At 51.5% G+C, this 24,029-nt stretch overlaps 1 protein-coding gene across 3 annotated transcripts in view; it reads left to right on the top strand.

Annotated features, from left to right (window-relative positions):
• Nucleotides 1-4,615: 4,615 nt before the first annotated feature.
• The window catches only part of TBX4 (T-box 4), a 29,527-nt gene continuing 10,113 nt past the window's right edge, over nucleotides 4,616-24,029 (top strand). Inside the window, exons 1-5 of one of the 3 annotated variants that reach the window (XM_003795599.2) lie at nucleotides 4,616-4,788; nucleotides 8,530-8,715; nucleotides 9,572-9,666; nucleotides 17,565-17,684; nucleotides 19,354-19,501. In XM_003795599.2, the coding sequence (XP_003795647.1) occupies nucleotides 8,533-8,715; nucleotides 9,572-9,666; nucleotides 17,565-17,684; nucleotides 19,354-19,501 (546 nt within the window). In that variant the 5' untranslated portion in view covers nucleotides 4,616-4,788; nucleotides 8,530-8,532. Of the gene's footprint in view, nucleotides 4,789-7,265; nucleotides 7,529-8,493; nucleotides 8,716-9,571; nucleotides 9,667-17,564; nucleotides 17,685-19,353; nucleotides 19,502-24,029 lie in introns of those variants that run through there. The other 2 variants (XM_023516617.1, XM_012808767.1) reach the window with 2 other exon arrangements.

The raw sequence follows: 24,029 nt of genomic DNA, 5'->3' as shown, positions 1-24,029 counted from the left end.
TCTTGCCTAAAGGTCTCTAGAATAGTGATTTTCATTTTTTTCTTGTTTGTTTGTTTTGTTTTGAGACAGTCTCACTATATTGCCCTGGGTAGAGTGCCGTGGCATCAGCTCACAGCAACCTCAAACCCTTGGGCTTAAGTGATTCTCCTGCCTCAGCCTCCCAAGTAGCTGGGACTGCAAACGCCCGCCACAACACCCGGCTATTTTTTGGTTGTAGTTGTCATTGCTGTTTGGCAGGCCCAGGCTGGGTTTGAACCTGCCAGCTCTGGTGTATGTGGCTAGTGCCCTAGCCACTGAGCTATAGGCACCGAGGCAAGAATAGTGATTTTTCAATTGGTGTGCTGTGGCATACTGGTATGCCCTGAGAGGATCTTAGGTATGCTGTGAAAATTTTAAAAGATCATTAATTAAATTATTTTTGAAAGAAATTCAATGCACAGTAAGCATATTCTTTATTTTTTACTCTTTTTTGGATCAACATAATTTAAGTGTGCCACAAAAGCTTAACTATAGGTTCAAGTGTGCCTTGAGATTAAAAAGGTTGAAAAACACTGCTCTTGAGGAACTCCGAGGAGCTCATCCACAGGGGAAAGAAAGACTGTGTCTTCCCCTTTTGCAAGAAAGCAAAATATTTGCCACAAGCTTCCTCCCCTCTCACCTTCTGTTTTGGTCTCATTGGCCAATATGGGGTCATATGATTGTCCCTAGCTACAAGGGAGCCTGGGAGAGCAGAAAACAGGATTTCTGGGATTAGCATAGAGTGGTGATTCCCAGCCTTGCCTGGAACTCTTGGGCCCAAAGCAATCCTCCAGCCTCAGCCCCTGAGTAGCTGGGACTACAGGTGTGCCAATAAGCCTGGCTTTGGCTCTACTCTCAAAGATTCTGACTTAGTTGATCCAGGTTGGGGCTTGGCACTGGTATTTATTAAGTGCTCCAAAAACCTAGATTTTGGAGTTTTAAAAAAATATATAATTGCTTTTTACTACAGTGTGGTGGCATCTCAAGTAGTTACCTTCAGTGAAATCCACCTTAGGCTCTGGGTACACCACCTGACTGTGCTTATCCTATGGCCCCTACTCCCTCTGGGATGGATTATTTAGGTGGTTAATTAGTTTGCAGGTCATTCATTAAGAATTCGCAGTTAGTAGCTAGTTGGCCAATCATTTGGCTAGTAGCATGGTTAATTGGCCTTTCCACCTCCATTTATGTGTCTGGCATATAGTAAGCACTTGATACATATTTCTTCGGATGAATGTCATAAAATAGAGATGAACTTGGAGTTAATTTAATACCAAATGAGACAGAGGCTGTGACACCACTTTGTAAATGGTGAAACACTGCTAGATAAAATAATAGAAGTTTACATGAAAAACTACTTTAAAATTTAGGGTCAGGACAGAGTTACTCCTCCACCGTTCACCAAAGAGTTACTGTTTTCACATTTCTGAAATGGAGAACTATCATTTTGCCCCGTTGCTGGTAAGTCAGATTTTACACTCAATGATAAATAACTATGTCAGCATTTAGTGATAGCGTGTATGTTTTCTCCTTTTTCCTTGACCCTAATTTGTCTTTCTACGTGTATTTTTATTAGCCAATTTTGGCTATAAACCACGTTGTTAAGCCTTTCTGGGAAGTGGGGAGGAGGATAAAAATAAATTTTAAAAATGCTTGGGAACTAATTTTGATCAACCACCTACCCTGTGCCAAGCATTTACCTGCACTGTCTTAGGCAGTCCTCTCAATGAGCTAGTAGGTTGGTGGCATTTTCCTATTTTATATTGGTGTTAAGGGACTTGCCCAAGGTCATACAGCTGCAAAATGGTGAGCTTTGGCCTGACCCTAAATTTTAAAGCAGTTTTTCAGGTAAACTTCCATTATTTTATCCGTACAGTGTTTCACCATTTACAAAGTGATGTCACAACCTCTGTCTCATTTGATGCTATACTGACTCCAATTTCATCTCTATTTTATGAATTCATTCATCTGAAGAAATACGTATCAACTGCTTGCTATATGTGAGAGCCAAATTTCAAAACCAAGGTCAGTCTGATACCAAGCTTGAGCACTTTTCCCTCAATCAAGCCAAATCAGAGTGCTATGCTTAGATACTTGTTTACAGTCAATGATTTGTTTAGCTGGTTGAAGAGGGTTTTTGTACTTTAAACTCCTCAAGGCAGTTATGGAGAAAAATAAATTGATATTTCTCTTTTCTCCACAGGCTGTTTATGGGCAAACATTATACTGCATGAGTTATCAGCTACGCTATTTTTTTCCATACCACTAAGAAGAAAAAACACTGCTAATTAGAAGATGACACAACATGGATCAGAAGATGCATCTCAGTTTCAGAGACGCCCAAATGTAAGAAATGTGTGGCTTAGAATCAAGGAGATGAGGTACTCCAGTGCAACACTGGAGAACGTGTGTACCTAATCTCTCTCCTACTCGCTTGCTGGCTGGTTTGCCCCTTTCCTTTTCACTGCCAAAACCTTGCCTGTCCCTTCCATTTCTCATTTCTCCACATCCTCCTGAGTCGGTCGATGTTGATTTAGACTGTCTCCCATGAGTCTCCAGAAAGGCTTGCACTTACAGGAAGGCTCCAGTCTAGTTTTTAAAAAAGATCTGCACTACCTGGTCTCATTAGGAACTTCCTCCAAGGACAGTCAACAAATTCTGTCTAGAGTCTGGCCTAACTCTAGTCTTCCCATAGTACCTGGTGGTTCAGTGCCTTTCCTGTTCACCATCCCACACAATGGTTGGTTGATTGGTCTATTTTTTCACTCTATTTGTAGATTGGTCTATTCTACTATTTATTTGCAAGGGATTTCCCTTCGGGATGCTGGAGAGGGCATAGGAGGGAGCTTGGGAGTAGATACTGAGGCATGTCATCCAGGTCTCCCTAACACTGGAAACACAACCCCCCAGGCATCTCCTGAAACAGCAGGGCCTTCCCTTTCTCCACTCCAGAAGGCAGGGTTGGGGGAGGATCGAGCTTCTCCATCCCTCTTAGATCTTACTTCCCTTCCCTGGTTTGGGACTCCATGAGAGGAGTCATGAAGAGAAGATGGGGGTAGTGGGGTCTGGTGCTGCTGGGGGTGACAGGGCTCCCAGGCGGGATTACAGGCTCCCACTAGCAGCAGCAGCAGCTGGTTTTCCAAGTTGATCCCTCCTTTGGGGGTCGGGGGTGGGGGTGAGGGGTGAGGGAGGCATCCATGGTGGCTTTCCATTTCCTGGCATTAGAAAAAGGACAGACCCATCCAGGAAAGGAATTTTCCTGTCCTGTTCTCTTCAATCTAATTTTGAGGTCAGAATCTGGAAAGGAACAGAGCTGACTAGAGAGGTTGGGGACAGGAGTGGAGGGAGGGTGCTAACCTGGGAGTCCTTATTGACAGGGGATGCTGGGACTTCTGAGGATGGGTGGACAAACCTCTCCTTGCCCCAGTATTTTGGGCAGGCTGTGAGGCTGGGCAATAGACAGAGGTACACGTAGGTCCACATGCCTGGTAGCTGCAAGGTCCTGTGGGGAGGTCCAGACAGACACAGAGGTAAGTGGAGACAGGGAGTCAGAGCCTGGCCAGGCAGGTCCAGGTGACAGAGTGGGCCTCCGTTTCCGACACACCGAGGCTGAGGCCAGTCTGGTTGGAAGCGGTACGCGCCCCAGTCTCCCCTTCCTAGACTAGGGCCGACATTGGGCTTCCTCTTCAGAACTCCAGGATCTCAAGGAGCTGCCGGCAGCGGAATCCTGGCCTTAGGCCGCAGTTTCCCCAAGAGGTTCTGCCAAGCCTGGCACCTTCCAGCTCTGCCTAGTCTCCATCAAGGCCTGAGCCGAGACGCGGCCCAGCACCTCTCCGCCGCCGCCGCTCCATGCCCGGCCAGCAGGCCTCCTCCCTGCCCGCGCAGGGCCTGCCTCTGGTGACCTCGGTAACCACCTCCGAGGAGCGCCTGTCTGAGGCCAGCACCCGCTGCCCCCTGGGCCAGGACGAGGAGAGCGGGTGAGCAGAGGGTCCGTGCCAGAGAAGGCCGTCCCGGAGCCTGTAGGTGTGAGGACGTGTGGTGGGCATGGTCGCTAAACGGAGTGTGGGCCTGTGCGGCGCGTGTGCGCCTGCGACCCCAGAAACCGGCTCACAAATGATCTGCGTGCACGGCGGGGAGCAGGCTCGGAGAGGGAGCGTGTGCGGACAGGGTCACCACGGCCGGGTCCCTACAGGCCCCTGGCTGGATGCGTGGAGCGCCCGGGCTGCGGGCACCGCGGGGCCGGGCGAGCCGTCTTCGTTGTCGAGCCTCGGCTGGGCGCTGCGCGGCGGCCGAGCCGCTCGCCCTCTCTTCTCGCCTCTCTAATCTAAACCATGCGGGGCTTCCAGCCCCTGCCCGGCCGGCGGGGCCGAGGGCCGCGGGGAGGGTATTGGGCCGCGCAGTGGAGGAGCAGGCGGCTCGCTAGGGTCTCAGGGTCCCCGGGGCCGCGGAGCCTGGGGACCCTGTAGCCTCCCTCCCCGGGGGGTAGCGGGCGCGGACTGATTGACAGCGGCGACGTCACCGGGGGTGGGGGGTGGCCCCGGAGGGAGGGAGGGAAGAGGAGGGAGCTGAGGCCCCAAAGTGCAGCCTTGGAGATCAAGGGCCCGCTCCAGAGCCGGGATGTGTCCGGCCCCGAGGGCACGGTCGGCTGCGGGACCCTGACCCAGCTGCGCAGAGCCATAACCCTGGCTGTCCCGCGCCCTCGCTCCTCGGACCCGAGCCTGCAGCGGACCTTGGGCAGCTGGCGCCTCCGCATGCGGCAGCTCAGTTAGGGTGAGTGTCTGTTCCAGCCGGATGGGGATAAGCTGGGTGTGCGTGGCCGGGGCCAAGGGGTCCAGGATTAGGCTGCAGGGTTGAGGAGGATGAGCTGGAAAGGGATAAGTAGCACGGCCGAGGTAAGTACCTCGGGGACAGTCAAGGTTGCAGGGGAGACAGCTCTGGGCTCGCAGCGTCTCAGGTCGCCCCGCCGCCTCGGCCGACAACCCGGGGTTGGGGCTTGAGCCCTCCTCTCGGTAATCGGGTCTAGAAACTCAATAGCATAGAAACGACAGTGCCAACCCCAAAGGGACAAGGTTAAAACCGTGACAGGCAGAGTGGTGGCCTTGAAATTGGTTTTCAGGATGTGAAAGGCCCAGGAAGAGGGCCTGGGGACTGGCGGCGAAAATCGAAAATCGATGTGGAAATGTGAATGATCATAACACGGGACTTCAGAGTCTTTGATACAACAGACTCGTTAAATTTAAAGCAAGGAACATTATATATAAATAATTATGGAAGAACAAAAATTACCCGAATATGAGCAATTATCATGGAAACAGGGCTGAGCGGCATAACTGATACAACGCTTGGACCTTAAAATAATAAAATAACTTTCAGAACTGAGTCAAAATAGTTATCACAATTTTAAAAGGATTGAAGACAAAGTGATTGTAAATGTAGGGACAAATGTAAGCACTATTGTATTAAAATCAATAGCAATAGTTTAACATTTAATAATAATGTAACAGATTACAAAAATTGTAAGAAACCGTAGGGAAAGAAGCCAAACCTTGAAAATTATTATTAAGGGAAATCCTATTAGTGGTAGTGATAAAATACTATCATATAATGCATTATTGATACTATATTAGACATATTCACCAATTTTTGAGAGCAATACTAATAGACGTAAAGACATCGTAACAGGAATTGCTGGAATAATATGACAATTTATGAACAAGGTATTCATAGTCACAACATTATAAATAATGGTTGAGTAAGAAGTATTATACTAAAGTGATGAAAAATAATTAGAGTATTAAAAGCTACAGCAATATTACAAAGCATGACAAAGTAACAAAAAGTAACGATGTGATGAAAAATACCTAGAAAATTAAAGTCTGTAACATTACAAATAATGACAAAGTAACAAGATCTTGCTGTGATGTGATGAAGAAGGATGCCTGGAGTATTATAAACAATTATAACAAAACAAACGATGGTAAGATAACAAGAAGAATTATAAGGATGTGAAAAAATAAGCATGAATTTTGAGAAAAATTTTAAGTTATAGTAAACAAGATATGGACACAGGATGACAAAGTATAAACAGAATGAAGGGCTAGCATTGGAAACATTTTAAAGATACAGAACAAAAATTAATAACAATAGATTAACATGACCTATTGGAATATTATATCTAATTATCTAGATATGGGTGATAGGAGGCCCCAGACTGACGGAGCAAAGACAGGAAAGCAACAACATGTTAAATAATGATAATTTTACAAAAGAAGCCAGTACTTTAACCATATGGTACTAAAGGTAAAAAGAAGTAATACTTCATGTGATCGGATAAACATTCCTAAAGTTACTGAATTGACCAGACTATTACTCTGATAGTAGGAATTATTAAAATATTAAAAATACTAACAATCCCCCAGTGCAAGAAACATATCACCAGTAACCTAAAAGTGAAAAGAAAAATTGTGTCCTCCTGGGAAAACGAGGCAGCTGCAAGCTATGGACCCAATCGCAAAGGGCGCGGAGCCGGCGTGCTGCGCCCATGGAGGGGTCGACGGGAAGCCCGGTCAGCGCGGACCTTGGCACTCGCAGCGTCTAGGACCCAGTGCAAGCATCGGAGTGCGCTGGGTCTCGAGGTCCGAGGGGACCACGGGAACCGCTGCTCCGGGCCAGTCCGGCTGGGAAAAAAAAGGAAATTGGCGAGGAGCTTTGGCGAGAGTAAGCTGTCGCGAGGTCAGGATGTGGCTCCCGGGCCAGAGAAAGGAAGAGGTGCACCCTGAGGAGGGAAAGGAGAGTCCCGCGCAGGCCTGGTCCCCAGTCTGAGCGGCGGGGCCGGCATCAATGGACACGGCCAAGGACAAGCTCTGCACCCGGCAGGACTACGTGCGTGCCGGGCGCGAAGCAGGAGGGTTCGGTTCCATGGCTGTGGGTGTGACGAGTGCCCAGCAGAGGACCCAGTGGCTAGGCGGGCAACTCGAGCCGGAGACAGCCCCTCCTTCTGGGCGCCACGGCCCTCACACCTGGGACCAGCGAATCTGGTGCGGGCTGGGCCCCAGATATCGTCGGAACCAGCGCCTTGGCCCCAGCAGGCAGCTGCTCTAGTCAGGCAGGTACCCTGTTTGGGGGCTCCTGGGTTTCTGACTTTGGGTCCGAACCACACGTGGCCTGAGGAGGGTGCTGATGCTGGCCATGTCCCGCGAGCCTTGCTAACTGCCAGCTGTGGCGACCGCGCTGTCAGCCTTATCTTTATGGGTTTTTCCCAACCCAGGCTGGCCCTGGCCCCTTTTTATCTCCTCGGTTGCACTTGGCTTGTTTACTTTTCGAGGCCCTGGGAGCAAAAGTCCAAACCCAAGATGAGAAGGCCAGTGAAGAGGGTGGGCAAGGGGCCTGAGCCTTGGGATGCTCAAAGAGAACAGGAAAAAGGAAGAGAAAGGTGGGGCATTAGGCCACAAGAGAGGCAGTAAGACATACAGAAAGCCCCACGAGAATTTGCCCAGAAGAATGGAGAAGAGCAGGGAGGTGGGAAGGGGAAGCAGAGATAGTGCAGGGTTGGACCCCTGAGGGACAGTGGACAAGGTTGTCCTTTCAGGCTGGGCTCTCATCCTGCTATCCCAGGACCAGCTTAGGCCCATGAAGAGGCCCTGACACTTGGGGAAATATAGCTGTACTCTGAAGCAGGACTAGGCTTTGAAGTAGACCCAACCTGCTGGCCTGGTCTTCAGCTGGTAAGGGTCTGGGCCTAAAGCAGAGCTAAAGTGTGAATGTGACAAGGCAAGGCTGGGGAGGCTCCTGGCCAAATCAGGGCTTGGATCTGAGTGGCCCTAGGGTGGCTGCTTGGGTGAGCAGGATGCAATGAGGGTGCTGTGCCCACTTGTGCCAGTGGGAAGAGGATGTCTGGAGTGGGAATGTGTCAAAGTGAAAGCCTGTGGTTCAGGAAGTCTCTACGTGAATGGTGAGTGGATGGGTGAGGGCGCGTGGGTGAGTAGCAGCCTCAAGGCCTGCCCAGCCCCAGGTCCCCTCTAAAAACAGGTATGGAGCTTCAGGAGCCTAGTTTCTGCCCTCCTGGCCTAGCTCTCCTCTCCTGTATGCCCAGGAAGTATCTTGGCTGCCCTGGGCTAAAAGTGAGTTCTGGACCCCAGTTATTCCATAGCAGCCAACAAGACCCAGGCCTCACTCGAGTGGAGCCCAGAAGAAGGGAGGGAGTCGGGGTGCAGCTGGGGCAATGCCGAGAGGGCGGTCCTTCCCCTAGACCTACTCATCCCACAACCCCACACCCAGGGGCAGGCAGACATTGAAAGCACATCAGACCCTCCCAGGTCCAGAGCCCTGAGGGAGGAGGCAAGAGTCCTGCCCTCCCCCCACGCTCCCTCCCCCCAGCTCTAGAGGGGGCGGGGTCCACGTGGGCCAGGGAGGCCTCCACCCGCACGAAGCCCCAGCTTGGCTGGAGAGGGCCGTGGGACCTTTGGCGAGTGTGGACTTGGGCAAGTGACTCGGTGTGTGTTGTGCCCGCAGGAGATGCTGCAGGATAAGGGCCTGTCGGAGAACGAGGAGGCCTTCCGGGCCCCGGGCCCAGCGATCAGCGAGGCCACCGCCACAGCCAACGCCCCTGAGCCGGCGCTGGCCGCTCCAGGCCTCGGCGGAGCCGCTCTCGGCAGCCCCCCGGGCCCGGGCGCCGACGTCGCCACGGCAGCTGAGCAGGTGAGCTTGCGCCAGCCTTCGGGTAGAGGTTAGGCTTCCGTCCGTCTTCAGGGCCGGCGCAGGTGTCCAGCATTCCGTCCAACTGTGAGCAGGACTCGCTCTCAGGTGAACCTGGCAGGGTCCCGAACAGTCTGCGTGTTTGTTGTCTCCTGGGGAGGGCTAGCGCGCTCTGCCTTTCCGGGCCCTTCTCCACTTGGAGCCCTCAGGGCTACTCTGGAGTTAGCACGTGTGGTAAAGAGACCCTTGCGGCAGTTGAGGGAGCCCAGGCCAAGGGTGCTGCATCCATGACTCTCAGAGTGGGCTGGGATGCGGCGACAGCCTGGGCCTTGGCGGGAAGAGCCGACCCCGCAGGGCCACGCCGGGCCTGGGAGCCGCTGTGGGGCTCCAAAGCCGTGTCGGGACGTCGCGGACAGGTTTTACGGTGACAACCAGTAGAGCTCAATGAAGGACATCTGTGTAGATCCGTGCGCACTGTCTGCCTCATGCGTCTGGCTGAGGGTGTGTGAGCCTCTCCCGCAAGCCTGTGGTTATGCGCGGCCACCGAAGTGTCCATGCGTGTGCAGTGTCGTCTGCCCTGCGCGGGTTACCAGATGTCCTCTGCAGGCCCATCTGTAGATGCCGCTCTGAAAGAGGAATTTCAGCCATTGATTAATTTTTTAATTGACCAATAGTTTGAAATAATTTTGCGATTTAAAATGGACCAATAGTTTGAAGTAATTTTGTGAAACGAAATCTTGAGTCCTGGACTCCTACACTGGCTGGGTTCTGCGCGGTTCCTCAGGTCCGTGTCCTTTCCTCAGGCTCCAAATGGAGCCATGGGCCAGGCAAACATGAGTCCCCTCCCTCCTATCCCCAGACCATCGAGAACATCAAGGTGGGGCTGCATGAGAAGGAGCTCTGGAAGAAGTTCCATGAGGCGGGCACGGAGATGATCATCACCAAGGCGGGCAGGTCAGCACTGGAGATTAACTCCTGGGGATGGCGGGTGGGAGCAATAAGGATCTCCAGCGGGCTCTCTTAATAGTTCTCTAGGTCCAAGCTGGAGGAGTCTGTAGGAGTCCCTCCTGCCACGCAGGCCTCAGGGCCACATCCCAGTGCAGGCTGGGACTGGGCTGCCAGGGCCTGCCAGAGGCTACCCCAGCAAGGGTGCTGGGAGGTAGGGCTGGGGGAGGGGCAGCGCTATGCAAATGAAATGCAAACAAGGATCACTTTGCCCTACATCCCAACCGCCAGCACTTTGGACCCCCTGAGATGCTGCCCAGTCTGCCTCCCCAGGGGACCTATGGGGTTTCTCAGAATTTCATTAATTGGGGAGATAGAGATCCCCCTCAGCAGATAGGGAAAGGGAAGGAGACCATGCTATTCAATTTCCATAATTCTTCAGACCCCAAGTCTCTCTCCCAGGGGCGCGGCTCCATTTTTTCCAGTCCAGTCTTTGGCACAGGAAGGCACTACCATTGGGCTGTGTGTGTGTGTTGTTTGGGGAGCAGCTCTGGGGTGGCTGCCAGAGAAAGATGATTTATAAAGTGGAAACATCTTTAAAATGCGCTGGTGTCTGTGGGAGAACAGGGAGGAGAGGATGAGAGGAGGAAGACGCAGAGAGATTCCCTAGGGCAGCATGACTGGGGTGGGGCAGGATGGCAAAGAGAGCGATTGTCAGGTGAAGGGGGATTGCTGTAGACATAGACACTGGGAAGTTCAGGTTTAGGAACCTCCTCCTCACCCACTCTGCCCTCTCCACATACACACAATTGATTTTGGTCCCAGGGGACAAGGTGTGAGACTGTCCTCTTGCCTGGCTGTGGCCTGTAATTGGGCTTTTGGAAGAAGAAGATGGTGAAGCATCAAGGGCCAGGGATTTAGAGGAGTCCAGTTCCAACTCAGGTTTTCCATCTGTGCAACTCCCAGCTGAGATACTTAGGGGTCTCTCCCACATCCCCTCCACGTGTAAAGGAACAGGTTCTAATTTATGCTGTTTTTTGTAAAGCACCTAGCATAGCCCTGGCACATGTAAGCAAAGCAGACATGCTAGCTGATGATCGTGAGAGAAGTGTCTGGCACCCACTCAGCAGTTTCTTCTACTCTTTAGAGAACTTAGCTTTGCCTACCAAACAGCTTAGGAAACGACAGGCTATTCCAAAGAAACAAAAACCAGGGGTTTGCTATGTGCAGTGTAGGGGTGCTGTGATCCTCCTGGTGTCTGCTCACTGGTGGGCCTTGTAAAGCTTTCAGTGTTTTGTTGAGGGTGGAAGAGGTCAGGGCTCTTGGTGACCCTCATGTCTTACCTGGGGAGAACTCACATCCATACACACGACCTTTATCAGGGAAGAAGCAGGCTGATTTTAGGGCCTGAGTTCAGTGCATTTGGGGGATGGAGATGGGGAAGGAGGATGCATGGGGGGGTTGGCAGAGGAGTGCTCATTGGGGATGGGGGAGGCAGGCCAGGTGTCACAAGCCTTGCCTCTTCCTAGCTGTGTGCACCTAGGCAAGTCACTAAACCTCCCTGTAGCTCAGTGGTGTCCAATAAATGGTGACTATTAGCTTGCCTGCTGGCCTCCGTATCCAGCTACTGTGAAACCCAGCCCAGGGGATCATGTGACTGGGTGCAGCTTGGTAAATTGTCTGGTGGATTACAGGTGTGTGTGTAGGGGGGTTCTTATGCCTGCTGAGGTGGAGAGAAGGAAAGAAGAAAGATCCTCCATTTTTAGGCAGCAGAAACAACCTTGTCTCTTGAAAATAAATGGCCAGCATGTTCTCTGGCATGCCCCGGCTTTACCATTTTAAACAAAAAGCATTTTATGGTTCCCCTTAGTGGGGTTCCCTGCATTGGCATGGGTCCGGCTCCCTCCCTCACCCTGACACATATACAACTTGTCAAGGTGACCAACTTCAGGCAGGTGTTTGTGCCTGATCCTAATGGAAACTTAGGGAATGGGCCTTAGGGAATGATAATAATAATTTTAAAACAGCTATGATGATGTCGGTCAATTATGGATCCATCACTGCCTTTCATTTCTCTGGCAGAAAGTTATCCTTGTACCAGATCTAGTCCTTTAGAAAGTCACTAAAGCCTCATCCCCCTCAAAATCCCCAAGCCCTCAGTTCTCACAAACGCCCATTTCCCCCTGCATCGCTGCCCTCTGTCTTCAGAGACCACTTTTATTGCTTGGATCACTGTGTCTCCCTCCCTTCCCTCACCACTTCCCTTACAAGGGTGGCCTCTGGTTGCAGTTTGCTTTGCTTGGGCTGGTGGCCCTTTAACATCCTGTCCAGGGCCTCTCCCTGCTCCCCAAACTCTGTGTGTCTCTACTAGAACCCTTTCTGGGACACTTCCATTTCTCACCAGCCTGAACTTTTCTCCTGAACCTTGAATCATGGATTCCTAGATTGCTAGAGCTGGAGGAGAACTAAGAGAACGTAAATCAAACCCTAGAGAAGGGAAGTTTGGCAAATGCCAGATCTGTACAAGCCAAGCCGATAATGCACCCTCATCCCCAAACAAAACCCCAACTTTGATTGCTTTTTTTTTTTTTTTTAAGCTTGTTTAGCACAGGTTGCTGCTAGTTAGGGACATGATAACTGCCATCTACTTCAGCAGGAATGGGCCCTGGAGAAGGGTGGCCAGCATGTTCTTAAGCCAGTTTGAAGTCTTGGGTCACAAGCTGCCAACCTTGGCCCTTTGGGTTCTTGAAAGTCTGAAGGTAAAAGGAGAAAAGAATCTGCTGACAATTCTTTGAACTGGTGAGCGATATGCCAACCACAGCATCAGACACCATTTTCTGAGTGCTTACGAATCCCTGACGTCAGGTGTAAAATGTGGGCCAAACCCCTTCCCGGCCAGTCTCTGTCCCTTCAGGCCCCTGCAGCCCAGGGGTTCTTGTTGATAACTGCAGAGAGCGGACCCCTCTCTTTGCATCCTCACAACCCTGGCCAAGCTTGATACATGTGAGAAACTGCATTTTCTCCCAAACATAGATAAAAGTGAGCTCCACAAAAATTTAAATATAAACCTCCCCAAAATGAAAATTTCCTAACTGTCTAACTGCCCTACTCCTAGGTCATGGTTCTGCCACCAGATAAATCTCCACTATCAGCCTTCATAGCCTGTTGAGTTCAATGTTGCTTGTGTTAGTGACAGTGAATTTGCGTTTGAAAAATGAACTACCGATGAGAACTCCTGTTGAACCTGTATTGTTTGTTATTCTGAGGCAAGGATTTGGCTCAGTTTAATCCGGGGCTTCAAAGCCAATTGCCCTCACTCTGTATACAGAGCGTCAGAGCCCAGTGGCGTGGATGATAAGAGAAGTAAGGGTTGAAGACACTGGGAAAGTGGGTTGGGGAGAGAGTGCTTTGATCTCTTTTTAAAGTATTTTCTGAAAGCAAAAGTCTATCAGAAGGAAGTGCCTTTAAAAAAAATCCAAGAGAACCAACTGACCTTCCAAAGCAGCATCCATTCCATACACCCTTACCCCTGCCCCTCCCCTCAGGGAAAATATTTCTTAAAAAACGCCTTGGGTGAATTAGAAAACTGTGTGTACGGGTATGTGTGTAAGTAGAAATCAATTTAGTAGCTTTGTCATTGCTCTCAGAAATCATTTGGCTGCAAAATGTTTGGTCTCAGTATAGGTGGCACCAGCACCCCCTACCCCTAACCCCAGCCGTGGTTGCTGGGCCTTGGTCTCTTCCCAGCACAGGAGATTCTTCCTGAAGATCCTTGCACATTAGGGATAGAAAGATGGGTGGAGTTTTCCAGGGATCACCACCCTTTCCTGTAGCCCATTCTTTTCAGACTCTGAGCTCCAAGGTGTGTGGGTATGTGTATAGCACATATAATTTTTAGCATAAATTTTATTGAAGTAGAACATCCCTGCAAAAGAGTGCACAAATCCAAAGTATCTGCTCTATAGACTTGCGCAAAATGGGCAAACCTGTGTAACCTGCAATCAGATAAAGGAAACAGAACATTACCAGCCCCCAGAATCCTTCTTGTGCCCTCCCAGTCACTACCATTCCTGCTCTTGGAAAAACTGCTCTTTGGACTTCTCACCACTTTAATTTGATTTTCTCTTGTATTTAAGGGAAGGCACATGTAGCTGCTCTTGGAGTCCCCAACTCCCAGGGTTTTGGGGCTGCTGTTGGGTTAGGGCTTGGGGACCCTGCCAGGCAGAGAGAATCTGGTGGCCTCCTAGGTCTGTTCTCTGCCCCCTGCCCAGGATATGGTGCAGTGAGCAAGTCAGCACCTTGAATTTGGCAGCCACTTCGGCTCAGGAGCTCCAAGGTTCTCTGGCTCTCTGGCTGTCCAAGCCCAACTATAGAAGCCTGTCCCTTTTTAGCAGTGAGTTCACTTTTATGGGTTTATTGCCAAAGTCAAAATGCCCTGAAACCCTTGCCCCTAGCCCGCAAAGCATCCAACACCAAGAAATGTCTAAGGAAGCTTATCTTAGCAGTTCATTCTAAAACCATTTCCGAGTATGAAGAAGATAAAGGCTGGGAGCCCCGCACCCTTTCAGAGCCTGTTCTGTGATCAGAGGAGAAACCCCGGCTTTCATCTCTTGCCCCAATGGCAGAGCAGGCAGCTTGTTTATTCCTTGCTGGAGCCGGTTTCAGTTGGGGGTGGGGTGGGGTGGTACACCCATCTGTCTAGGGGAACCAGAGCTTAGGCGGGGTGTGAGGAACTTAGGGAGCAGGGAGAGGGGCTCAGCTAGTGGAAAGTGTGCAGAGGAGATCAGTGTGAGGGGCAGGGAGAGGGTGGGACCAGAGGGCTATGGGGGGAGCAGGGAGAAGGTGGAGGGAGAGGCACCAGGAAGTACCAGGGATAGGGAGTGGGCCTTCCACGCACTGGTGGGAGGCCCTGCATGGGATGCAGATGGCCCCTTCTTGGCTCCCCCTCCTCCCCAGGCATTGCTTTCCCCCATAGGGTGTTGGTTTTCAGGTACATTTTATGTCATAAATCACAGAACAATTTACATCTCACTCCACCAGTTTGCATATTTCACTAGAGAGGTAGACCCTAGAGGAAGTCACAGCCCCCAAACCCTGCCTAGCCTCTGTCACCAGAGTCACCTTGAACTGGAGAACCCTACCCCCAAGCTGGAAGAGGTCTCAAATGTTAGTTCCCTCAGGAAGCCAGTGGCAGATGCCCACAGGGCCTCAAATTCTCCCCTCAGCCTGGGCAGAGATTGCCTCACCTTCATGCTCAGCCCTTCGTCCTTCTGAGCCACCTGCGCCCCACTGGAGTTTGCTTTGCAAGGCCCAGAGCAGTCCCTAACCTGGACCCTGCCAGAGACCCAGACATTTGTTTCCATGAAGGCAATGGAGCTTCCAGTGGCCAGTTTAGCCAGAACAGAGGACTTCTGAACTCCCCATTCAGACCAGACATCTCCCCTACCCTCCTGGGTTCTGAGGGCTGCTGCCCCCACCCCTAAGAGGGAAATTGGTGGGCAGGGAGGCAGGCAGGCAGGAGGTATTCTCCTTCCCTGCCCCTCCATCTGCAGCACTTCCCTGAGGCTCTTATCTGTCAGGAATCTGGTCCAGATCACAAGAGAGTGGTTCTGCGCCTTGGGAGGCAGAGCACAGGGTCCTCAAATGCCTTCTAAAAAGTGCTGAGTCAGGGTCAGCCTGGCCTCCTGAGCGGCTGAGATGATGCTAGTGGGGGGCAGAAAGAAAAGGTCAGAGGCTCCTCGGCTTCCTCTCAGCCTAGGCAATGAAGACTGGCAAATGGCCAGTCCTAGCTCCCTGTATGGACGCTGGCCCTGGAGGGAAGCCATGGTGCCCTCTGCTGTTGCCACCTGGAATAAATAGAGGAGAAACAGGCTAGGCGCAGGCCATTGGGGCCAGCTGGCCCCAGCATGGCCAAGGCTGCCCCATTTTGTGGCTGTTTCTGTGGCAATTACAAAATGGTGGTCTGAAGGGGACAGGATTCTTGGCCTTCCCCCAGGGAGGGGGAGGAGAGGCAGCTGGCACCCTCCCACTCCAGCTATAGGCCCACTAGGAGAGAGGCAGGGCCAGGAAAGGGTGGTGCAGGCTCCAGCTGTGCCCCAAGGCCCAACGGGGCTGGTAAGAAGGAGGGAGGATTGGGTTCCTGAGCCCCTCATTTCCCCCATTCCTGGAGAGGGGGTGGGGTGGACATTTGAAAATGCTTTCAATTGACATCTGAGACAAATTCTTCCACACGGTTTATAAGTCCCTAGACTTGCAGCTAGAACTTCCCTCCTCTTTCCAGGCACGTCCACGTCCACACATGCGCACTCGCACAGCGTGCTCCTGGGCACACCAGAGGCACACACCCCATGGCCCGCCCTGCAGCCCTCTGGCTCTTGCTGGGCTACCCTCCAGCAAGAGAGGGGCACAGGCTGGGCTGAGTGGGGGCTGGGCCAGTGTGGTCGTGAACCCTCTGCCCCAGGGTCCTGGCCTGGACTTGTTGTAGGGTCTGTCAGCTTGTGGAGGCCTTGGTCCTTTCTGGAAGCTCTGCCTGGTCCAGGTAAGCTGGTGCCCCTGTTGACAAAGTAGGGACTGGACTTGTTTGTTTGAGGTGTCTGGAACAGCTTCTCATGAGGGTCCCGTGCTGTCTTGGGTTGGTGAGAGGCAGAGGATTGCCTGATGGTTTTCCCAGAGCAGACTGGCGGGGCTGTGCTATACCTCAGGGGGCTGCTTTCCATCCCCCTTAGTATCTTCAGTTGGGTTTGACCCTGCCTCTCTGAAGTAGCACCTTTGTAGGTCAGCTGAGAGGGGCCAGAGGTATCAGAGGAGGACTGTGAGAAGGTTTCGTTCACCTCCTCCCCCGCCCCCAGATCTGGTGAAGCCCATGTCAGAGCCCCCGAGACCAGGGCAGGGAGCTGTGCCGTGGCAGGTGTGTGTACCTGCTGTTGTGTGTGTGCGCACTAAGGGGTCGGGGGAAGCCCTTCCCTAGAATGTTCCCTGAGTCTCAGGGTCCTGGACAGACTCAGCATGGGCTGTAAGAAATGGAAAAACATTTTGTTTTTTAGTGAATCCATTTCTGTGGAAGTAGGTCTGACTTGTGGAGGGTAGAATGCAGCAGGGGTCAGTAGTAATGGTCATAAATTAACTGATTTAATCCACACAGCAATCTGAAATAGGTTGTGACATTATTCTTGTCTTAGAGATAAGGAAACCAAGGCACAGAGAGATTCAAGCGAGTTGCCCAGGTCCTCACAATTTGTCATGTTCTCACTCATCCAGGGGACTCCTGGACCAACCTTCCCTGAAATCCACTTAGGGTACAGAGGCCCACGTGAGGCAGTCACAGGGAGAAAATCCCCTACTAAACACACCCAAAGACTCCAAACCAGGCGGGGTTTCCAACAGCAGTCTCCTGTTTCCCTGTGAGTTGTTTTAAGGCCTGAGGGTTTCCACAGAGACATGACCCAGAGTTGGTTTCTCCTTATTTACAGAAGCTGACAGGGGTTTAGTTGTTATACCCCTAACTTTAATTCTGTCTGGGGTGGCAAAGGACAGGAGGGAAATTAAGGCAGCCAGGTTGGGATTGCAGCTCTTGCAATCCTGACCGGGGTCTCCGTGCTCCAGCTGCTGGCAGCCTCCAGGCCCAAATCTTAGGGGATTGAGGGGGAGAGGGGACATGAATTTGGCAAACCATGCAAACTGTTTTCCTAGACACAGACTGACAGCTGCAGGGACCCAGAGAAAGCAGCTAGTGCAGCTCTGTGCAGTGAGGACAGAGGGGGAAATGAGTGGTGCAAGTCACACAGCTATGGCCAGGGCCAAGGTCACAGGCTCAAAGGGGAGCACCTGGTAAAGACCTTAGCCACCTTGCTCACTGTGTTGTCTCTCCTGGTCTCCTGTCCATGCGCCACCTCACCCTGACTCCCAAGGAGGATGTTCCCCAGCTACAAGGTAAAAGTCACAGGCATGAACCCCAAGACCAAGTACATACTGTTGATTGACATCGTCCCTGCAGATGACCATCGCTACAAGTTCTGTGACAACAAATGGTAAGAGGCCTGGGACCCCTCACCACATCACCACATCACCCCCCTGCCCTCAGCCCCTGCCTGAAGGTGGTACAGCGGCTGCCCAGATCTGCAGCCGCAGGTCCACTGCCAGGAGCTGGCAAGGCAGAGGCCAAGGGGGTTGGCAAGTGTGTAACATCTGCCTCCGGGGCTGGGCCTGGAAACAAGCTACAGTGTTTGGGTGTTGGGTGGATTTCAAGGGTCCATACTCTCCCCACAATCATGGACAACCAGGACTCGGTGACTGTGCTGCCAGGTGATAGACACCTTGCTAGCCCCAGGCAGACTGAGCCTCTGTCAGAGCCTCACTGAAGAGGGGCATGGGAATAGTGACTTGATAGTTATTACCTGGTCTGCAGTGGGCTTTCTTCTCTTTCTCCACTCACTTCCCTCTTAAGCTGTGTCCCCCTCCCAGTGTGAGTGAGCTGCTGCCCGGAGGTGGGTAATATTACCCTTTGACAAGGGGCTGGAGGAGATGGTCAGGCTGGGGGGCCAAACCAAACTGGGGCCAGGTAGATAAATGCCAGGTCAACTCCTCAGCACCCTGTCTGCCCCCAGAGCTCAGAGTGGCACTGAGGGGAGAGCAGCTGGCCCAGATATTAGGCTCTGTGGTGGGTGTAGCAGACAGAGATTAGGCTGAGGGGGCAGGATTTAGTAGCAAGGACTTGGCAAGGACCACAGTTCTATTTGTTCTCTAGATTCAAACTCAGAGCAAGCTCTAGATGAGAGGACAGCTACCAATTAATTTCTTACCATTGTTTTTGGGGCAAGCAGTTTGAGAGTTGTTTAGGTCATTTGAGACATTCCTTCCAAACAGTATGATTTATAGAATTAAAAAATCATAAATATAGGCTCGGCACCCATAGCTCAGTGGTTAGGGCACTGGCCACATACACTGGGGCTGGTGGGTTTGAAACTGGCCCAGAGCCTGCTAAAACAACAATGATAACTACGAAAAAAAAAAAATAGCCAGGCATCAGGGCAGGTGCCTGTAGTCCCAGCTACTTGAGAGGCTGAATAAGAGAATCGCTTAAGCCCAAAAGTGTAAGGTTGCTGTGAGCTACGAGGCCATGGCACTCTACTGAAGGTGACATAGTGAGACTCTGTCTCCGAAAAAAAAAATCATAAATCTAAAAAACTCAATTCAAGTTGGGGGAGGAGGAATGAGGGAGAAGAGAAGAGCCGGGGAGGGATTGGTGTGCTCCCACTTAATGGGCACAATGTAAGGGTATATGGCACACCTTTGGGGGGCAGGACTAAACCATGAGAGGGACTCTATCTAACAAATGCAAACATTGTAATATAGTTGTTTGTACTCTCACATTAACCTGAAATTAAAAAAAAATCACAAATATAACACACAGAGATGCCCAAATCTCCCCACAGCATCTGTGCTTAGCCTCAGTCCTTCAAATACATGCTCACATCTCCCTGTAACCTGCTGTTTCCAGAGGTTCAGAACTGTTCTTTCTCCTCCTCAGCGCTCTCTCCTTTGTCCCTCACTCATACCCTGGAAGTCCTAAGTTGATGGTGTGATGGGACCTGCAGCTATTTTTTCCTCTGATCAAAGGACTTTGTTGTCACAGGGGATAGGGAATCTGGCTTCGTCAGACCCCAGGGTAATCAACTGCTCTGTCTGCTCTGTTGGCAGGATGGTGGCCGGGAAGGCTGAGCCAGCCATGCCAGGGAGGCTGTATGTCCACCCGGATTCTCCTGCCACTGGGGCCCACTGGATGCGGCAGCTGGTCTCTTTCCAGAAGCTGAAGCTGACAAACAATCACCTAGACCCTTTTGGCCATGTAAGAAAGGGGACTGCTTGGCCTTGGGAGGCGAGTCCTGGGCAGTGTTGGGTGGGACAGGTGGAGAGGGATGTGGGCAATGCACACCCGGGATCCAGCTTTGGGACTTGCCAGGCCAGTTTGTGGTAGGAGCACAGTGAGTCCTGCAGACAGCTGTACATCCTTCCCCTGCCACCGACTGGCTGGGTAACTCTGGGCAAGTGTCTTCTTTTGAGGCATAGTGTCCTTGTCCAGAAAGTGGAGACGACCATAGGTACCTTTCATAGACTTAAATGAGATGCGATGCAGGAAGCACCTTGCACATAGGAGGCTCTAAATAAATATGACGGTGACGATGGGTCACGACTCTCAGCTTCACCTTCCCCAAATCTGGCCTTGCTGAGGCATAACACAAGACAAGTAAACCTTTTTGAGAACGAGTCACTGAGGAATTCTGAAGCTTCTCTTTGGCAAGCACTGTCTGTCTGGCCTGACAGCCACCCACTCTCTGGAAAGGAGAGCTTTGCCCTGGCTCATGTGTTACCTCCTGCCCGGCCTGGCCTGGGATCTGGCTCTCCAATGAGATTCTGAAGCCCCAGGGATGCTGCTGCTGACGTCCCAGCCAGGCTGCCCAAGCTCATTCTTTCCCCATCTGGCCCTGGCAGGCCCACAAAAAGGAGATTTTTATGTGGAAATTTTTAGCTCAAGTGTGCGGCAAACAGAAGCCTGGGGACCTGGTACTATCTGCCAGGGTACAAGCCCCACCCCTCTAGGCTGCCTGCGGGTACTGTAGAAGTGCAGGGTAGGGGCTACTAGAGTAGGTGTGGATGCTGCGGGTGGAGCATGTGTGGGTATGTCCCTGTTTTGTGCCCCAGTTCTATTTCTGGGGAGCTGTATGCACGTTGGGATTCTGTGCAGTGTAACTTCTTCTGGAAAATGTCAACACTGCTTCATTTCTGGTGGATTGGTTTGTAACTGGTGAGCAATTGCTCATTTTAATCTCTGAGTCTGTTCAGTTCTTTTCTAAGTCACTGGTGATCAATAAACAACCAGCCAGGGGGCTCAGCACCTGCAGCTCAAGTGGCTAAGGTACCAGCCACATACATCAGAGCTGGCAGGTTTGAATCCAGCCTGGGCCTGCCAAACAACAATGACAAATTCAACCAAAAAATAGCCGGGCATTGTGGTGGGCACCTGTAGTTCTAGCTACTTGGGAGGCTGAGGCAAGAGAATTGCTTAAGCCCAAGACTTGGAGGTTGCTGTGAGCTGTGACACCACAGCCCTCTACCCAGGGTGACAGTTTGAGGCTCTGTCTCAAAAACAAAAACAACCAATCAGGGGAATGCTTAATGAATGTTATCAGCTCCTGACTTACCTGTTTTGCAAATCCCTAGACTGGCAGGCAGGCAGATGCCTGGTGGCGAGGGCCAGTCGATTCCCAGCCTTCTATAGCAGGAGAGTCAGAGGACCCTTCTTGTCCTCTGGGAAGCATCTTGGCCGGACTTTGCTCCCAGTCAGCTCCCACCCAACCTCTTCTGCGTGGCCAGGCTGTGGCACCAGCCTCAAAAGGAGAGGGAGCACCTCTGTGTTGGGAGGCCGGGAGCCTGGCCCACGGGCACAGCCTCTGTCCACAACTGCACACACGGGCAGACGCTGTGGGGTATAAGTACAGAACTTGGCAGGAACTGCATCTTTTGGTGACCCAAGATACTTAGGGTTCAAAGTTCTAGAGAAGATTCTGGATGCACCAGCTTGCTATTGTGGTTCCCAGCTGCAGGGATGCTTTAGAGGACTCTTCACTTTCCTGGCCCTGGAGAAAGTAGAAGGAGGGGAAGTCAGGGATGAAAAGCGTGGGCTCCTTTAGGAAGCAGGAAAGAGAGATCTGGCCTCCACAGATCACCAATCGGTTTTCCCAGCCTGGTGTACTGCTTTGGTGGCTCTAACTGGGTCCATGAAGTGTTTTTGATAACACTGCAGATAGTTTTAAGTCTGGGCCTGTGGGGCTGTCTGATGTGACAATGGGGTGGCCCTGGCTACACTTGCCTGTCTTGGGTGCAATTCTCCTGGCAACGGGGCTTCTACCCCCATGAACTCAGCTTGCTCCCTGGAGGAATGAGATACAGAACGTCTTCCCCTCCTCCTTCATCTCCACCTTTTCCCAGGACTTGCAGTTATTCGCTACTGCCCCCCATTCAGGGGCAGCAGGGCTCAGGTAATTGTCTCAGAAGGCTGGGACCCCTACGCCCTCTGCTCCCTGATCCAGCGTGTTGTTGGTCTCTCCACTTCCCATTCTATACTCAGGGCTCAAGCTGTCTTATCTTTGCCTATTTAGAGTATAACTGAAGAGGGAGCAGCCTTTGGCCATGCAGACCAGGGCTCTTGAGAGGCACATCAGGAGCTCATTTGGACCTTGACTTTCTCTCCCTTGGCTTGTACCAGTGGGAGAGATAAGTGTCCACTGAAGGGTGAAGAAGTCACCCTTCTTGGCTTCTCAGGGAAGGAGCCTGGGAAAGAGCCATCTTGCCCTGTAAACTTACTCCAGATAAGCCCCTTCCTTCTGCACAACTCACTTCTCCATTTTCAGTTTTCCCTAAAAGCTTTCAGATCTCAAGGAACTTTCTCCAGTCGAATGGACTTTGGGCTTTTCCTGGGGATCCTGACCGTATCCCAGGAGCTTTAACAGCTGCCTCTCATTGGCAGCCTTCCCCTACTACCCCTGCCCAAAAGGCTCCCTCCTTGGGAAAGGGGCCAGACCCAGGTGTGAGTTGGGATTGCAGCCAGCGTGGAGAATCGAGAGCCAGTCTGAGCGGCTCTGGTATCTTCCTGTGGTGCTCCAGGTGCCCAGTGTCCTTCTAGCTTGGAGAAGCTCATGTCCAAGTCACCCCATTTCCTCATCTCAGAAGGTGAACCAGGGTGGCTGAGAGGCTGTCATATGTGTCTGTCCATGCATAAAGGCCTCAAGGAGAAGGCAGCCCTGGTTGTGGGGTCGTAGAGCAGCCATTTTGGTGTAATCTGTGCTTTATTAGTTTCCCTATCGTCTGAGACTCCCTCCCTCCATGAATGTTGCTTTTCTCTATTGTCTGAGGACCAAGGAGAAAGGTCCAGGATCCAAGTGAGGGCTTGGGCTGGCAGCCTGTTCCATGTGGCCAGAGGGGCTCTGTAACAGGAACCCCCAGACCATGTGGCCAGAACCTCCTAAAAGACAGGACTGAGTCTGCCTGGGAAACTCCTTGTGGGTTTTTGTTGTGAGTGCTTTCCTGGACTCATGGGGAAACCCCACAGGGAGTTTTACAGTCTGGACCTTGGTGCACAGGTTCAGCACGGCGGGTTCAGGGTATGACCACTGGGGTCTGGGAGCAAGCTCAGGGCCAATAGGGGACAGGTAGGAGGGGCAGAAAGGATTCTGAGAGCTGGGGCCAGGCTGAGCTGCCTCCAGAAACCTACATTCAGTTGCATTTCTACAGCTCTGCTGGTGCCAAAGCTGCCTGCTCATTACATCATCCCTTCCTGTTTGCCAGCCCTGCCTGCCCCCAGCAGGGTCCTGGGCCTGGCAGCCTGTGATAGGAAGAGAAACTGCTTCCCACCTTCTTTCTCCTCCTCCTCCTCCTCTTCTGAATAAGCTTCTAGCAATACTTGGGCTTCAGGAAATGGAGGATGGCCTTAGTGGGGAGTAGGTAGGCCTGTATCCCATTGCAGGACATAGAAATGGCTGGCATGTGGGTCTGCCTTTTCTACTGAGCGGGAGGCCGGGAGGAGCTGGCTGGAGTGGGTCATGCGTGCATGGTGGTGGGGTGGGGTGGCCGTTTTACTTCCTTTGTGCCCTAGAACTGGGCCAGTTTAGAATTCCTGACATAGTGAATCCTACAGGAGAGACCGAGTTACCCCTAGATGGGGGGTTTGGGCTGTAGCCCCTCAGCCACAGAATAGCACATGCACAGTCCCCTCAGTGTTCTGGGCTTCATAAATAATGCCACCACCTGAACCACCCCACCCCTCCAGGCCTGGGATGATCTTCCCACCTGCTGCACCTAGCTAGTTACTCTTGAGCCTTGGCGTCCAGCCTCAAATGCAACTTCTTCAGGGAAGAAAGCTCGGAGTCCCCAAGCTATGCTCTCAGAGCACTATGTACCTTTTCATTCCAGTACTTGCCAAAATTATAATTTTATGCCTGTTTGCATTTTAAAAATTTGTTTATGAATAGGAAATACGTAATACATATTTATAAAAATAAATCACTGAATAGATAAAAATGTCTATACTATGACATCTCCCTTGTCCCCTATCCGCTCAGGGTCTTTTAGCCCCCACCGCAGGTAACCAGTCTTACTTATTTCTTTTTGCACATAAGGCAGAATGCATAATCTCTAAATCCCCATCTTTATACACATATAATATTCTATATGAACGTTATTTGCACTTTGCTTTGTAAAGTTAGTGTATCTTGGTGGTCATTCTATTCCTAGAATGGGTCCCATAAATTATGTAGCCAGTCCTTATTGAGGGAATTAGGTGTTTTCCTATTTTTTTTTTTTTTTTTTGCTTTTCTGCA

The sequence above is a fragment of the Otolemur garnettii genome, unplaced genomic scaffold (assembly GCF_000181295.1).
Source record: "Otolemur garnettii isolate 467f Iridium unplaced genomic scaffold, OtoGar3 scaffold00094, whole genome shotgun sequence".
Lineage (NCBI taxonomy): Eukaryota > Metazoa > Chordata > Mammalia > Primates > Galagidae > Otolemur > Otolemur garnettii.
Note: the sequence above shows the minus strand (reverse complement) of the source record. Positions and strands in the feature narration are given on the sequence as shown.